General features: G+C 35.0%; 1 protein-coding gene across 1 annotated transcript; it reads right to left on the reverse strand.

Moving 5' to 3' along the window:
* Window positions 1–1,737: 1,737 nt before the first annotated feature.
* On the reverse strand, window positions 1,738–15,931 carry LOC108971051 (small G protein signaling modulator 2). The gene is made up of 13 exons (XM_018936839.1): window positions 15,738–15,931; window positions 6,355–6,778; window positions 6,072–6,291; window positions 5,783–6,004; window positions 5,218–5,707; window positions 5,022–5,158; window positions 4,635–4,794; window positions 4,410–4,569; window positions 3,292–4,354; window positions 3,106–3,230; window positions 2,863–3,042; window positions 2,520–2,797; window positions 1,738–2,075 (listed from the first exon to the last, which is right to left on the reverse strand). The coding sequence occupies exons 1-13, from the start codon at window positions 15,805–15,807 to the stop codon at window positions 1,987–1,989; spliced, it is 3,618 nt and encodes a 1,205-aa protein (XP_018792384.1). The 5' UTR covers window positions 15,808–15,931; the 3' UTR covers window positions 1,738–1,986.
* Window positions 15,932–17,408: the final 1,477 nt, after the last annotated feature.

Below are 17,408 nucleotides of genomic sequence, written 5' to 3' on the forward strand. Positions count from 1 at the left end.
ACAATTTTAGACGAAAAGCACTTTAAAGAATGCATAAATTTAAAGTTGCAAAATCTCAAAAACACTAAATTTTTTTAAAAATTATATTATATGGCGCAAAAGCAACAATTTCGTTATATGCAACGCGTGTTGGTCTTCAATAAAGCTTATAATTACAAGCAACGTAATTAATCGGCATATGCCAGCCATAGCACTGCTAAATAATGCATTTATTGGCATGTTTATACTTCCAAACATATTTTGTACATTTTCTAAATATAATTGTTTTCCCTCTTTGTGTGTTTAACAATTTTTTTAAGCAAGTTCTTCAACAAATTAACATTGCATTACAGCATTGTATAAAAAGCAACAGATTTGTCATGCATATGCATGTTCCAACATGTTTAAGCATTTCCAACAATATAAATAACAACTACTTTTTTTAAACTTTACGTTCAAACATCCATATAAATATTGTTTTTTTTTTCAATATAATTTTCTCTGCATTTTTCACTGGACTGGTATACAATTTTGCATTTATGTTTATTTGATTATTATTTACAAGTTTTTATGTATGTATGTATGCATGTATGCATGTATGTGTTTATGCTTGCTGATAGGAAGTATAAAATTGTGGTGATTCCCTACATTTTTCTCCATAATTTTTTATTTATTTTACAATGCTGCCATATTTAATATGTCTTGCATCTAAATATCGTTGGCTATAACTTTTTAATAATATACTTCATAATATTCTACTTGCACTTTTATAAATCTGTATAATCTTACTATGCAACTATTTTCCACACAAAGTTTTACAAACATTTCACCAAACTCATCACTAAGTACGTACAATTATAACTATGTATGTGTGTGTGTGTATGTAATATTTACTGTGTTTTTGTTAAACTTTTAAATGCTACTTCTTTGTAATTTTTCTGTGAACATTTATATATTTTATTTAATGAACTCAGGTCGCTATGTATTCCACTGTATGAAATTGTTGAGTAAATTCTCCCTTTACAGGACTACATCCCAGCCGTTTAGCAAGTTTTTTTTTTTTTTTTTTGTTTTATATCTGAAAGCCTGTCACAAGTTGCTTCAAACTACATATACATACATATATATGTATATATGATCGTGATTAACCTCAATTAATATATTACTTACATTTAGTTGTTTTATTTTTTTTTACTTTTTAACTGTATATATGTATATGTATTGGTAATGAGTATTAGTTCAACCAATGATATTTACATGAGTTCTTACATTTGTCTTTTGCAATTACTGCATTGTTTTAGTCCTTATGTGTCTGCTCAGGAATAATTTTTAATTCAATTAAAATTAAAACAAAAATTTTGTGCTATTGTACTACAAAAAAATTAAAAAAAAATAAAAAATTTAGCAACAAATTTGAAATTAAATTTTAAATTGTTTGCTCTTTAATTTTTAATTTTAATTTTAAAATTTGTTTATCTTGTAATTTTAATTGAATTAGAAATATAAAAAAAAAATTAATTTTGATAAAAACAAAATTTATCAATTAATTCTTTTTTCAATTAATCAATTAATTTATTTTTTTCCAATTTCCTATTAATTTTGTTTAAATTAAATTCACTTTTTTTCCAAAAAAAAAATAGTTCTATATTTTTCACTTTTCTCCAGTACGAAATTCACCGTTTTGATAAATAAACTTAATTTTAATTTTCATAACAGCTAACTCTTCTGCTATATAATATAACCACTACCCACCTTGATTTGAACTTTTGTTTGTAGCTATGTGTGTGTGTGGCTCTACTCTACAGTTTCATCTAGGTGCAAGCGGCTACACTCCACTACTACGTTGACTTGTGTTATCCAAAATGGATGCCAATTCTCTTTTACTTGCCTACATTTGCTTCAGATTTTTTTAATATATATGGATATTTAAATATATGTTTGTTCATATGTTTTTCTATGCTTTAAGGTTTGTGTGTATGTCGTAAGCATATGTTTAAGTGTGGATTTTTATTTATTTTCGATTATTGTCTGCAATTGCAGTACAAGACTCCTGGATAATTGCAATATGGATCGAGCATCGTGCCGCTCAGCCATTTCTGAAAGAGGAAAACCAAACTTTTTAAAGAAAATTTCCAAAAATAAGCATATCATAACCATAAAATGATATTTAAAAAAATTCAAAATTATTTTTAAAATTGTTTTACAAAAAATGTACACAAATTTAAAAATTAAAAAAAAATTAAAAAAAGTTCGAAAAATATGAACAACAGAAAACAAGAAAGGACAATTTTCCAAATACATATTTTGAAAGAAACCATGAGAAAACCATAAAATTGTAAAAAAAAAACTTTAAAAAAATATTTTTAAATCGGTAAAACTTCGATTTTCATTTTACGAGATTCTACTTGTAAGGCTTTTCAAAAAAATCTTAAAATTTTATATTCGTTTGAAATTTTTGATATTTTCTTGAAAAAAAGATTCCAAACTTTAACACTAAGCTAAAATTAATTTGAAAAAATATAACTTTTTCTCTCTCTCACCGTTGAAGAACTTGATAACATCCGTAAAATCCATGCTGTTCGACAATATTATGTCACGATAAGTTTCCAGCAGCGCCAAAGCAAGGAAGAGCACGAAATGGCTGGAGGCCACATGTTTTGCCGCCCAAATAACTTCCCAGGTCGCGAAGACATCATCATAGAGCAACTCACGTTTGAAATCCAACAGAAACCAGCGATAACAAAAATAGAAATGTGTGTAGTCACCATTCGAATCCATTAAGTCATACATCTCCGAGTCCAAAATTTGTATGAGGGAACTGTAATATTGTTTGAGAGTTCAATTTTGTGCTAAAATTGTTAAGGAGGTGGCAATTTCACTCACCGCATATTCGCAAAGTGCATGTCCATAGCGCCACCATTGGGGAAATTCTCGATCATACGCTCCATAAGCTTGCAGAAGCAGCTATAGCAGAGAGACTCATCGTCGAAAATTACCAATAGCGGAGCAACCAAATCGCACATGCCTTGCATATAACCAATATCCAAATGTTCCCAAACATAGCTGCAGATTAAATAAAAACGGTATGTAGAACAACTGTAAAGTAAGTTGGTTTATAAAACTCACGTGGATATGACATTCCTGAGTTTATCCAAGTTCTCATTAGCGAAATACCAATAATTGCGATCGCAACGTTGCACATCCTTTTCGATGCGGTGCAAGTTCAGCCCAAATGACTCTAATAACTCGCTCTGTAAGAAAAGAATTCGAAATTATTTACAGTTACCAAATATACTCTCTTCTAAAACCCACACTATATACACCGCCATTACTGCTGGCAGGTGAAACGCACGCCGATTTGGGCTCTTGCAGTGCATCCAGTGAGGCCACCACTGTTATGTCCTCGTTCATCGGTGACATGAGACTTGTCTTGCGTGACAGTTCATCGGTGAGTTCATCATCACATTGCAGCGCATCCATTGATACTGCCTCGGTTATAATCACCGCATGTGTTGGCATTGACTCAGCATCGCGCACCTGTTCCACAATACCGATGGTAAACTCATCCATGGCCCGACGTAAATCGTCGGCACTGTGAAATTTCGTCACATGTGACGAAGCATCCTCTTCTGGCTCGACATCTTCTATAACAGCGCCGAAATTCATGGTCTCCGACTCGGCCACAACATTCATTGATGTGGCCAGTTCGTTGATATCGGTGAATTCATTACCAACGGTCTCATAAGAGGAGGTCGATGGTGAACTCTTTACGCTTAGAAGTAAGATAGCGCTACCATGTTCAGGTGTTAGTCCCGCCTCGTTGTCAGTATCAGCAAAGCAATTTTCTTGCAGCTCTAGGGGCTCCATTGCATCCATATTTTCTAGTTCTACTACAATATGTTCACTTTGTTCTATCACTAATACTGCATTTGTGTCGTCGTCTTCACGCTGCTGGCTATCATTCGTTGCATCCAAAGCTTCGGCTATCTCGATGTCCTCTTCCACATTACCGGAGTCGGTGATGCTGGTGGTTTTGTACTTTTCACCTTTAGTAACGGTGATGCTCTCGTCTTCGTCCTTCTCAATGAGTATATCCTCATCGAAATCCTCACCCGGATCGGACATATCGGAAATATCATTATCTTCGAATACGTCATTCTCCACATCTTCGCCATCCATTTCATATTGCCGGCATACTGGCTTGCCTGCGCGTCTATTTTTCTCAGCCGTCAGCTTAGCCACAGCCTGTGCATTCTTCTCTTTCTCACGTTGTCGCACAATCGCCTCGACGGCCAGCCATTCACTCATTGTGGTTTCGTAATAATGCTTACAGGTATCGTCGTACTTCTCGCGCTCTTCCGGTGTGGAACCAAAGCTGCAGTTTGGATGAATTTTTTATTAAATACATGTGTGATATTTATGATATCAACCTGTAATGTCCTAAGAGATACGGCCAGACTTCTTTGCGTAACTCATGCTGCACACCGCCGAAGTACACCAAACGGAAGACCTCTATATCGCTGGTGACCACGCCATCCACTTGAAGTTTCTCCCACTTTTCTTTGGTTAGTCCCTGTTCGTCGGCCGCTACTATGTGAGGATGTAAATGTCAGTAAAGTTTATTCGGCGCAGAGAAATAAATTCGTGTTACTTACAGTCCGGTGTGATGCGTCCATTAACCAAACCAGAGAGATGTGTGCGCACCGTAGACAAATGGCGGCAATAAGCCAACCAGCCATAAAATGCTCGAGATATTATTTGACGACGCATCGTTGAACATACCAGCTCAATACTTGCAGTTTGGCTTGCTTGAATCTGTGAAAAAAAGGTAAGAGGTTCAAGAGGGTCTTAAAAGTTGGATCTGTTTTCAGGAGCTGGCTTTGATTTTAAGTCCTTAAAGAACGCTTTGAAACTTTTTTTTTGTGACTAGGAAGATAGACACGATTGTGATAAAGAATAAGAATTCAAATGAAAAATAAATGGTGGACCTCTAATAATTTCGAGCGCTCGCTCGATTACACAAGATTTAATAACATGCACACCTGTGGAGAGTCACCGCCACTCTGTTCCATGGATAAACTCTTGCTGGAACAGTCACTACTGCCAGTGGTCGAACAGCTACTCAAATGTTTGCGTCGTGGGCTGGTCCGTCCCAATTCCAAAATCGGATGTGTCGCCACTAAAAATTATACCCATTAATGCTTACTTCTTGCCTCCAAAAAATACGCTGAAACTCACAAAACTCTTCATGCTGGCTTTTGCTCACCACACGGAAGACATAATCGATTGGTGTTTCATCGGTGGATTCCAACACAGAGGGTAATATGCGGCGGCGTACACTTTTTGGCCATGGAAACATTTTCTCAATGCCACGTTGAGACCAAAGCGGTGGATCCAGTTGTCCATGCGGTAGCAAACCAGTCTCAAGACAGCTAAGAAAAGCTTGCATATGACCACCCTCGGGAAAGTGTATCGGCGGCTGCTGTACACCATCTTGACCCACCAATATTATAGTGCCGCCAGTGTCTTCGCCGCGATTCTGATGGCAATGCACATAGACAATCTCATCAACATTTATATTAAGCGCATAGGCCCAGTAGAAGCTTTTGTCGGTGCCCTCGGCTTCATTGTAACCGTTCATCAGTTGATTCGGTGTCCATTTGATAGTGAGGAACTGCACCGTTTGGTGGAGACTTAAGTAACCAGGCATGGGTTCATTTACGTCCTTCTGCAATTAATATGAAATTGAATTGAAATTAAGTTAAAGCTGAGTTTTCGATTGCAATTAAACCGCAAAGCTCACCGGCAACACCAGCACATTATTTTTGCCATACAAAAGTGTGGTCTTGGAATTCTGGTGCAATGACTCAACATAATCCTTGGCGACGCTGGCAGGCGAACTCGCCTTATACGAGCCGCTACTAGTGTCCTCCGAACTCGTATGCAAACTTCGTTTGAAATTGATGATGGGACGATGCACTATCGGAGGCGTGCGATTGCCGGAACTAATGCGGTGGCGTTGTACCTTATTATATGAGCATTTATTAAAATTAATTAATTCTTAACGGTAAATTTTTATTAACTATACATACAAGTTCATCCGCATGTGGATCTGACCAATAGTGATCTGCCGTCTTGGCGCGCGTAAACTCCAACGCACAGGGTCCGACCAAAAGCGAACTAAGTATGGAGCCATAATCTGGATCGGCGACCAGCGCATCACGATCGTAGAAATTATTGGCATTGTTGACCAAATACTCAATTATTTTGGAAAGACGACGCTCATACAGTGCCAAGCGTATCCACAAGTATCTGCGAAAGAAAAATAGCGTTTATTGCCACCTCGAACATATTCCACGTTCCGTGTATACTCACTTCACCACCGTTGTGGCACATCCACTAGTTGTCGACGACATCGTATTGATTGTCGTCACCGAATTGCTGCTGCCTTTGCTGAGCAACTTCGGCTTTATAATACTATCACTGCTGGAAGAAGACCGCTTGCCGGATATCGTATGCGTCTCATTGACCATTTCGATTTCCAGCAAGCAACGATTTATATAGTCAGCTTCTGGGCAAGTTCTGGCTATCTTCTGTATCAACGCTGTCGTCGAAGAGGTTTTGAAGAGACCCAAAGCACGACGTCGCAAACCATGACTGAGGCATGCCTCCACTGCAGCGCACAGTGATGTCACCGAGCTGCTTTCTTCGTGTATATACTTTTTGGTGACAGCCTCTTCCATTAGTTGTTTGACCTCCTTCTTCACGGTGGCGATTAGGCGCTCCTTTAGCTCGATATCTGAAATGAAGAAGAAGTTACAAAAGTCATTCAAATGTGTAGGTAAGTAATTGAGTTGTTAAGCCAAATGTGAGCAGGATATCAACCAGACAAATAACCCATATTACTGAGTCGAATTAATCACGATTGACCTATCTGTCACCATAATATCAGCGAACGAGTCTCTCAATTATTGAGATATCGATCTAACTTTTCTTTTTATTGGTAAGTGTTTTTATATGACGGGTCCCAAACCCAGTCCAACCCTGGGGATTGTATGTTTTGTCTTCTCACCTTAGCTCGCCTTTAGACGGATGTTCTTTGGCTGCCTAGAGGATACTTGGTCTAAGATCTAAGACCGAATGTAAAAGAATCGTGCCTGAGCACTCTCAAGTGAATGGCTCTCGGAGAACTTTCATCATTTTCATGAATTTCTAAACATGGCTCCATCCTCCGAAACGAAGTAAATGGGTTTGTTACTGAACGAGGGCAAGACGAAGTATCTCCTGTCATCAAACAAACAGTCATCGCACTCGCGACTTGGTTCCCACGTCAAAGTGGACAGTCATAACGACGATGTCGTAGATAATTTCGTTTATCTTGGAGCCAGTGTTAACACCAACACCAATGTCAGCCTCGAAATTCAACGCAGAATAAGTCTTGCCAACAGGTGCTACTTCGGCCTGAGTAGGCTATAGAGAAGTAAAGTCTTCTATCAACGAACAAAGACCAAACTCTATAAATATCTCATTATTCCCGCCCTCGAATATGGTACAGAGGCGTAGACGATAACAACAAAAGAAGAAGAAGATCTAAAATTTTGCACACTYCCTTTTCTCTCCATAAAGCTGCTCATTCTTCGGAACAAATAAGGGACCACTATAGGACATAGCTGTCATACAAACTAAACGATCAAACTGAAGTCCTTGTGCGGACAAGACGGTTTATTATTAAACAAAATATCGTCATGAAATTTGGCACATATATTGTCTTAAGAAATGCTGCAATATCCGAACAGATTTTTCAGAGCTGACCGAAGGTCGTATGATCAAAGAAAAGTAATGACAAGCATAATTCTTCGTCGGCAGTGACAGCTTTCCTCTAATACTCTTTATATAGTTTGAGTAGATGCCGCTGCAGTGCTTGTAGGTGTAATTTCTATGCACTTATATAAGCATGTATTTTCCCTTATATAACTGCATGCGTACGTAAGTATGTAGTGACTGTACCGCAATAGCAATTAACAAGGCTATTAGTGCTCATGTAGACGCATTTGCACGTAAAATTGAAACAACAGCGTCAGATGACGATGATGATGATAACAAATGGAAAATCAATGCCATCAATTAAGTAAAAAAAAAAAAACCATCACCATAGATACTTTTCGATTTTTTGTTATCGTTTGCGAGTGACAGTGCACAACGGGTGGTTTCCTTAAATATAAACATTGATTTGCCATAGCTTAGAAAAAAACTGAATAAATAATATATACCATATACATATCTGTATATCTGTTTGTATTTTTGTAGCGTTAAGGAGATGCGTTTGCTTGGAGTTCCTGCGGAGGTGGATTTTAATTAGAAATAAGTAAGGGAGGCAGAAATTCGCATGAAAACAAAATGTCACTACTTATGAGATCTTAAGAGATAATGAATATGTCATTTGCTTAGTTTCTATATAATTTTGAAATTAATTTATTTCGTAAATTTGATTTATGTGATCATTATAGTTAATTTTTTTTTTTTTCATAAAATCAATATTACTTGACAGTTAAATTTTTATTTTTTCTTGAGCACCTACCAGGTTACAAATTCATTACATTTAGAAACCCCAAAATGTGATTTTTTAAAAATTTTTTCTGAGAAATTTTTTTATCCAAAATTGTCTACACATATGATATCTTTTAACTGTATTTTAAGCCATAATGTTAGTAAAAATATTTATTTGAAAAGGCTGATCTCCAAGAACTACGAGAACTCCTCTGAAGAAACACGTTTTGCAATGAACACTATATCTCTGAACTGGATCCTCTGAAATTAAAAAACCCAACAGATTTCGTTAAAGCAATGTTAAATCTAGTAATAAAATAAAAAATTTTGACAAAAAACGAGTTTTGACCGAAATTTCGAGTTTAAAATTTTTATTAAAAAATATTTATCGTTTTTTCGTTACTAAAAAATATATCTAAAAAGCTCGTATTAAAATTTGAGGCTAATCGGTTGAACCGTTTTCGAATAATGATGGTCACCGACTTTTTTGAGAAAAACACGTTGAAAGTTTGGGCTCGTACTTCGAAATACTCTGAAATGCCTTGTCAAATTTGCGTGTAACTTCGAAAATATACACCGGAACGATATGAAATTTTGTGTTTGTATTCTTAAAAAATCGATTTTTTCAAAATTCTAACTGTATATAACCTCTTAAGATCTATCGCTTACTTTGTATGACAGCTATATGTTATAGTTTTCCGATCTAAACAATTTCTTCGAAGATCGCATTATTTCTTTAGACAATTTTCCATGCCGAATTTCGGGAAGATTCCTTGTCAAATATAAAAGTTAACCCATCAAGCTCTTGATTCCGTTCAATTTGTATGCCATCTATATGAGTGATTCCCACAAATAAGCAGTTTTATATTGAGAAAAGAAGGTGAACAAAATTTCTGCTCGATATCTGAAAACTGCGGGACTGTTCAGGGTATAATAACCGAATTCATATTTGAATAACTTTTTTTTTTATTATTGCGAAAATCTTAATTAAAAGTAATTTTAAATTTTTTACCGATAAAAATTTTTTCGATAAGAATGCATGTATCGATAAAAAATTCGATAAAAATGCAATTTTTCGATAAAATTTTGTTTTTCTAAAAAATTTCAAATATAGTATAAAACTTAAAAAAAAAATTATTAAAATTTTAATCCCAAGTACCGGTTTGAAAAAGAAATTCAATCCCAACTGGGAGTCTGTTCAGGGTATAATAAATGAAATCATATTTGAATCGCGAAAATCTTAATTAAGAATAATTTTAAATTTTTTAACGATAAAAAAATTTCAATATATTTTAGTTTTCGATAAAAAAAATGTTTCGATAAAAAACGTGTTTTAAGTTTTTTCGATAATCTGTTTTTCAAAGAAAAAATTGGAAATATAATATAAAATATAAAGAATAAACTAAAAACTTTAATACCAAGTACCGAATTGAAAACGAAATTTAATCCCAAGCATTAGAAAAGGAGGTTTTTGCAATCGTTATAACGATATCCGTTTAGCATTTGTGACAGCGTGAAAATGAAGCACACCTTGCTGTGCGAAGTAAACATAGTAAGGAAACAAATTACCAAATCTAATCAACTTTTATGAGCAACGTGACCGTTTTTTTATTGCTAAACTAAAATTTATATCTTTGCTTTACCTTCTTCGACTTAAATTAAATGCTGAAGATAAATTTCAACAACAGAAATTTATGTAAACTACTATTGGACGCTGCAAGAGGCAAAATTATTGAATACCATGAGGTTTGTTGCTCTAATGCAAAATTGCTCAAGGTGAATGGTTGACGAATCTTAATTACTTGAACTTTCTTAATGAAAAAAATTGAAAAAACCAAATTATTATATATATAGTATAGATTTTCGTTACAAAATATATTCAAATTTGTCCAATTTCTCTCAATATGACTAAATTAAAAGTTCATAAATGTGACGGTATTGCTCAAGTAACTTTAAGCTCAGAGTCATTCGTGTCATATTTTGCCACTTTCTAAGTACTCTCTGCTCTTAATATCAAACACTTAAATATATTTTATTATGCTATATAAACACTTAATATGTGCGTGGTATATTCTAGCAAATTCTAATAATTAAGAGTATAGCAGCAATGACACTCCAGAAATGCCTTGAATTGTTCAATGCAATTCAGTAAAAGTTTCTAAAACTTTTCGCATTAATCATAAAGCGGATGCTGCTGGAAAAAAAAAACAAATACATGCAACTTTATATAGTCACATACACATATGCACTACTAAGTTTGTGTAATGTGCCGTCATAGAGACTGTTACGCAGTAGCTATCACAAATTAAAGCTGACATTCAAAGCTACAATAGAAATATGGCAATAAAAAGTAATCGAAGGAAAATGAGAAAGTAATATGTAGAAATTAATGTCCCGTTCATCAGGATGAAGGTAAAAAGTTTTTATGATAAAATCCTTGCGTCCAATCAACACTTTGTGCTTAATATAATCAAGAGTATTCGATTGTCGAGAGTGAGCATGAAATAGCGACTGCGTGCTTTGAGAAGCACAATACTCTTAAGTGAATTATGGGAGAGACATTTTGATCTCAAAATTTGAGGAAGATAATATAATATGATTGCTCAAAACAATTGCCCTCAGCCCACCGAGAATCCATAAATAAGTATATGTATGTAAAAATAATCAGGGTGGTCATTTAACCACGTCCATCTGCCCGTCTGTATATGTATGTTTAAGCGAATTAGCTCGTCAGTTTTCGAGTTATTGATCTGAAGTTTCCCACTCGTTCTGTTCTCTTCAAGAAGATGGTCATTTCTTGTTGTTGTTCGTTTAAGGGTTATCTAGTCCCCGTTAGGATGGTAAAGCTCAGATAAATTCACATCGACGTCGTCTAATGGTTAGCCCAGGAAACGTGTTGTTTTGACGAGGTCGGACCATAGGGAGTAGGTTGTCAGATGTGTAGGGTTAGCTGGGCATGCCAAGAGGTGGTTAGTGTCATGCAAGGATTCGTGGCACGCCGAACAAATAGGAGTCAATAAGTAGGAGATTAACCTGCTACAGTATCTGGAACGAAGTTTGACAAGGGTCACTGTCGATTCTCGTGGCAACACCATCGATTCCATTTCCCGACGTCAATATCGTGCAATCGTCAGCGTAAGTGGATAGAAATTCCCTCTAGTGGTTGCGGGAGTTTCGAGATGTAGATAAACAATAACACCACCCTGCGGAATCCCTTGCTTAATTCTTCTCAATTTTGAGTTTTTACCTCGAAATAGTACGGATTATGTGACGACCGGTCAAGTAATTCAGTCTTCAGTCTTGGAGAGAGCTTAGATTTTTCGATGTCCTTAAGTAGCATTATGTAATTGATGGTGTCAAAGGCTTTTGACAAGTCCAACGCTACGAGGATCGTGCTCTCGCAGCGTGGTTTCCGATTAAGGTCTTGAACTATATGGGCGTTTATGACGCTAAGCGCTTTGGAGGTACTGTGCACTTTTCGAAAGCCATACTGGTGGTTTAATAGGCTCAGTTGATGTGTGCAGGTCGGAGAGTAGCAAGGCCTCAAGTCTCTTCACTACTGGGGAGAGGAGAGTTATCGGATGATAGTACTCGAATTTGTTGGCGGATTTCCCAGGTTTTAGTAATGGACTCTTTATTTTCCACACATCGGGTATCTGAAAAGTGGTCAAAGCTGACTCCCGTCGAGACTAGATGCTTTACCATCAGCATGTTAATTCCTTTAAAACCAATGGATTTCAATGATATTTCCCTGTTGATGACTTTCCTAAAGTTCTCATCTTTTCGAGCATTCTAAGGAATTTACATTCAAAAGACTAAAGCTGCTGATTGTTATATATTTTTTTCATTTGCTCGATAATAGAAAAATATTTACATTTTTGAAAGAACAGAAATAGCAGCAGCATGCCACTTGTAATAAAACAGTTATAACACAATTATGTATATATATACATGCATACCTATGTATAATGTTTACACTGTTATACTATATATATCTAGTTGTAATACACATTTACATATCACTAATACAAAGCAGTATTTACATATGTAGCTCCCAGCATATGTATATAAAATATACATATGTATGTGTATGAAAATGACCATAGTGTATTTGTGTACATAACAAGATTGTAACCTTGACTTTCAGCATGAGGTGCTATTAAACTCCCTTGAATTTTAACCTAACCCAAGTGAAAACTCAAATAAGGTCGCACGGCAGCCATCAGCAATCACATAAACCCAAACACAAACACACTTACCTACACACATACAAATGTATGTAGTAAATACGTTGTATRTAGTAATATGTATGTATGTGCATAAGGGCTTATGTTGTACATGCGCACCATGTAGTTGGAGTTATGTAGTTACATACATAAACATTTATATATGTATGTACGAATATATATATTATATATACATTGTGGAGGTGGATGTGTAACAACACAATTGCACCGGTTAGCTTACGACACCCCACCCATCTACAACCTACCAAATGATGCGTACTCACGAGCCGAATGAGTGTGGTTAACGTATACATAAATAACAACAACAAGAGCTAAAGCAAAACAATATCATAGACTGTGATTCCGCAAAAGTCATCAACAAGCACCTACAACTGTTGTGGTTGTGTAGTTGTTGTAGACACAGCGAGTAGTTAGTGGCCAATTAATAATTTACTAAAGTTCATTATTCTACTCATACCCATTAAAAAGTTAGACTTTAGATTGCCTTGAAACTGGCGCTGGCTCTTTCACATATTGTGCCCTTGAAGGAAGGATTGCGAGGAAACAGCTGATTAGCAGATGGCTTTGGCATGTCTTTTTTCATAAACTGTCTCTGTCTGATTCCGCTATTTTCTAGCCTTGGTACTTAGTATCTTTAAGATTTTAATCTAATATTGTTATATTTTAAGAAATTAATATATAATTAATTAATATATATACTACATGCATATGTATGTATTTCCGCAAAACCCACGCAAGGACATAGAAAACAGAAACACCCAAAATTTATAATACAAAATTTCTGTCCAAGAATACAATTTCTAAGAAAAAAATTATTAAAAGTGGCGGTTATAAAAGAGCGTCGCTAACCTCAATCTTATTACAAACTTGAAAAAGTACCTCAAATCACTCAATAATAACTTAAATGTATCCAGTATTGAGAGTTATTTGAATAAATTCTACTTGAACCTCAATAAGGGACTTAGTATACAATTTTATACTTATATACTGAAAAGTATACGCATATTAAGTTCGTCTTGACGTTTGTAACACCCAGAAAGAACGTGGAAAGTTCTATAAAAATCGATTTAACCATGTCTGTCTGTTCAGCCGTCAGTATATATGCGAACTACTCACTAAGCTTTTGAGATATTGCTCTGAAATTCCACACACATATTTTTCTTCTCAAGAAGATCCTTATTTGATCTGACCGCTGGCATACAAACTTAATTTTTTTATTTGACGAAATATTTTTTAAAAATTTTGCAAAGATAATTATCTAAGATATCGTAATATTTAAGTAATTGTTTAGATCGGACGTCTATAGGATATATGTAACTGCCATACAAATTGGACGAATTGTCTTCACGAAATTCGGCACAGAATATTGGCTAAGGCAACGCCATAATCTCTGATAAAATTTTTCAGTGAAAACAAAGGAACCTTTTTTAACTGTGAAAAACTTCTAGCTTCGGTGCAACCGAATTAAATTTTTTGTTTTTTAATATTTTTTACCTTCCAGATGTGTGCCGAATTATGCTTTTAATTGTAATATGTTGGTGTCTGAGTTCCACGAGCACTAAAATAAAGTTACGTTGCCCCAATAATATTGGTCCGCTCTTCTGGACCATATTTAAGCACAGCTGTTACAAGCAGCTGAGCCCATAAGCTGTAGAAGAACTTCTTATCAAATATTAAAACAATGCACTCTTAATCTTTAGCTGCGGGTTAATCCATACACATACGTGATCTTATTGGATAAGAACGATTTAATCACTCGAGAATTCAATTAGTCAGTTTGTTTTCATCCCTTTTTCTACACTGCCACTCTCTCTCTCTCTTCTACAGTTTGTTGTTAATAACTCAGTTGTTGTGGAAATAATGCTCACCCACAACGTATTTACGAATGAGGCCTTTTTACTGTTGTATACAATACATACATAAAGAGTAATTTGCATAAACATGAACGTACATGCACACATATGTTTTTGTTTGGTTACACCTTACATATGTATACGATAAATGTTCAACAAATATCAGACGAATATAAATATATTGTACATTATTTCATGAAAAAGCTCGTTATTTCTTGCAGCGACACATTAGGGGTATTCTTTTGCTCTTGCAAAACCCTTGCACGGTGCACGAATTGCAGATATTTCCTATTGGTGCACCGGCACAACACCAAACACACGCAGAAAATTATTTCCAATGGCTGTGAAATATGTCAGACCAAAAAACATGTTTATTCTCGTTCAATGGCAGGTAAAAAAATAATTGCAACCCTGTACTAGCTGTCATTTTACTTAAACACATATTTTGACGTTAAATTTTTGAGGAAGGTAAATTTTAAATAGATTTTATAATTTCTATTTAACTATAAAGATTTCTTACATCTTTTTTGTTGTTTTTTTTTTGTTAAGAATGAATGCAGTAGTTGCGCCAATTCACAATATCTATACACAATAGTCATTTACAATAAGTTGACCGAATCAGCCGTTCATACATATGTATATCACTAGATTCTGCAATGGCTGCTCTCGTGCCCTTGTATATTTCGGTATAGGATTTTTGCAATCTGCAATCTTGCAAGAGCAAGAGAATCCCCCTATTGTGATAGAATATAGAAAAGTTGTAGTTTATGTGAGGAAAAAAGTTCCCTGCAGCTGATGCCTTGTAACTCTTAATTAAAAAGTATGTATTGGGTTTTGAGTCTGCATAGCTGAAAGGAAGCGAACCGAAAATGGCCGAAGGATAGCACGACATTAAATACTACAGTATATTTACATGTAGCTATGTACATAAGTTTAATCGCAAATACATAACTGCATATGTTTGTATGTATTTACATATGTACATTTGTCCATGTCCAACATTAATATTTCACGACACTTCCTCATTGTTTCTGCAAATTTCTCTATTTTATTTTTTTGTTTTTTGTTTTTGTATTTTGATAAATCCTTTCATACGCAAATTCGTACTTACCACTAGAATCGCCAAAAGGACCACCTCCCCCGCCGCCGCCACTACCACTAAAGGTGTGTAGCATATTCATGTGGACAAAAATTTTTACAGATTTCCCAAGAACTTCTACAGTTAATAGCTGCTCCACAAGCTGCTTTTGCTTAGTGTTTGTGTATTATTGCTTTGGCCGTTTTGCTCTTTAACACGCACTCATTCTACGCACTCCCAAATGTTGTATTTGGCAGCTAATTAATTAATTTGCGCTGTAATCTCAGTGTATATTTATCAAAAGTTGTAAAGAAAATATGTTCGTTGTTCGTTTTCCTTTTAGACACCGACCATAAATGAAGATTCTTATCAATTCGTTCTTATGCGCTTTCAATTCGTTTTATTCGTTTCAACATATGTGTGTATGTTAGCTATTCGGCAACTTTCGCATCCAACGATCCCTAGTTTTCTCCGTTGTTAATATGTATTTTTTTCAACTTCCGCTTCGCATTTCGTCTGCTTGCATTCGTCGTAAAATCAAAGATTAAGCAATTTTAAACCATATTTAAACAGAATTCAATGCCTCTTCACATTTTTTATGTGTGTTTGAATGTTTTTTTGTATGACTACAATGTTTCGATTTATCACAGCTTTATTTTTTCGCTTAATGCTGTCACTATTGTTGCTATTGTATGTATGTTGGTTTGTAGGTGTGTGTGAAAAAATGCCACACCGAAGGCAAGAAAATATACCGTTGTTAGTGAAACCCGTTGTGGTCGACAAACTGCGATTGAATGAACATTTCCGTGACGGCTGGATATTCCAGTCCAGTTGTTGTCTATAAGCAAATCAGGGCAACATTGCGTAGATAGAGTTGCATTCACGGTACATAAATGATTACATGTTTTTAATAAACTTCAATTTATTTCCGCTTATTTTCAGCAAAATACTTTTTATCTTCCTGTTTATAATGTCTGCATACAAATCTTCGTACAACTATAGCATAGTTTTCGGCGCTTGTTTTTAATTCCCAATCATTTATTGTTTACGCGCAATGTTGCCACGCTATAAAATTTTTAGTAAATATGGACGATGTAAAATGCAACGCTGGAAGTCTGTAATGAAGATAAAGTGCGAATGGTACAAGCCAAAATTTCCATTTCAAAAATTTTTCACAATAATAAAAGCTCGTTAATATTTTTAAAATGAATGCTTAATATTTAAAAGACGTCAGAAATCGAATATTTGCTTTTGGTAATTTTTCTATACTATTATTAGAGTATTGAGTAATCTCCACAATTATCATCAAAATTTATGCAAATGTTTCAATCACTTTCAAACTGAAAAATATACATATTGTTACTGCTGAAAATATTTCAAAGCCGTATTCACATATTAAGGGTATTCTCTTGCTCTTGCAAAACCCTTACATGGTGCATGAAATGCAGATATATCCTCTTTTTGCACCTGCACAACAACAAACACACCCAGAAAATTGTTTGCAATGGCTGTGAAACATGTCAAACCAAAACCCATGTTTATTCTCGTGCAATGACACGTAAAAAAATAATTGCAACCCTGTACTTGCTGTCAATTTACTTAAACACATATTTTGACGTTAAATTGTTGAGGAAGCTAAGTTTTAAATAGATTTTATAATTTTACTTAAATTATAAAGATTTGTTACAGTTTTTTTTTTTTTTT

This window comes from Bactrocera latifrons, unplaced genomic scaffold (genome assembly GCF_001853355.1).
Source record: "Bactrocera latifrons isolate USDA-ARS-PBARC rearing strain unplaced genomic scaffold, ASM185335v1 scaffold_32, whole genome shotgun sequence".
Lineage (NCBI taxonomy): Eukaryota > Metazoa > Arthropoda > Insecta > Diptera > Tephritidae > Bactrocera > Bactrocera latifrons.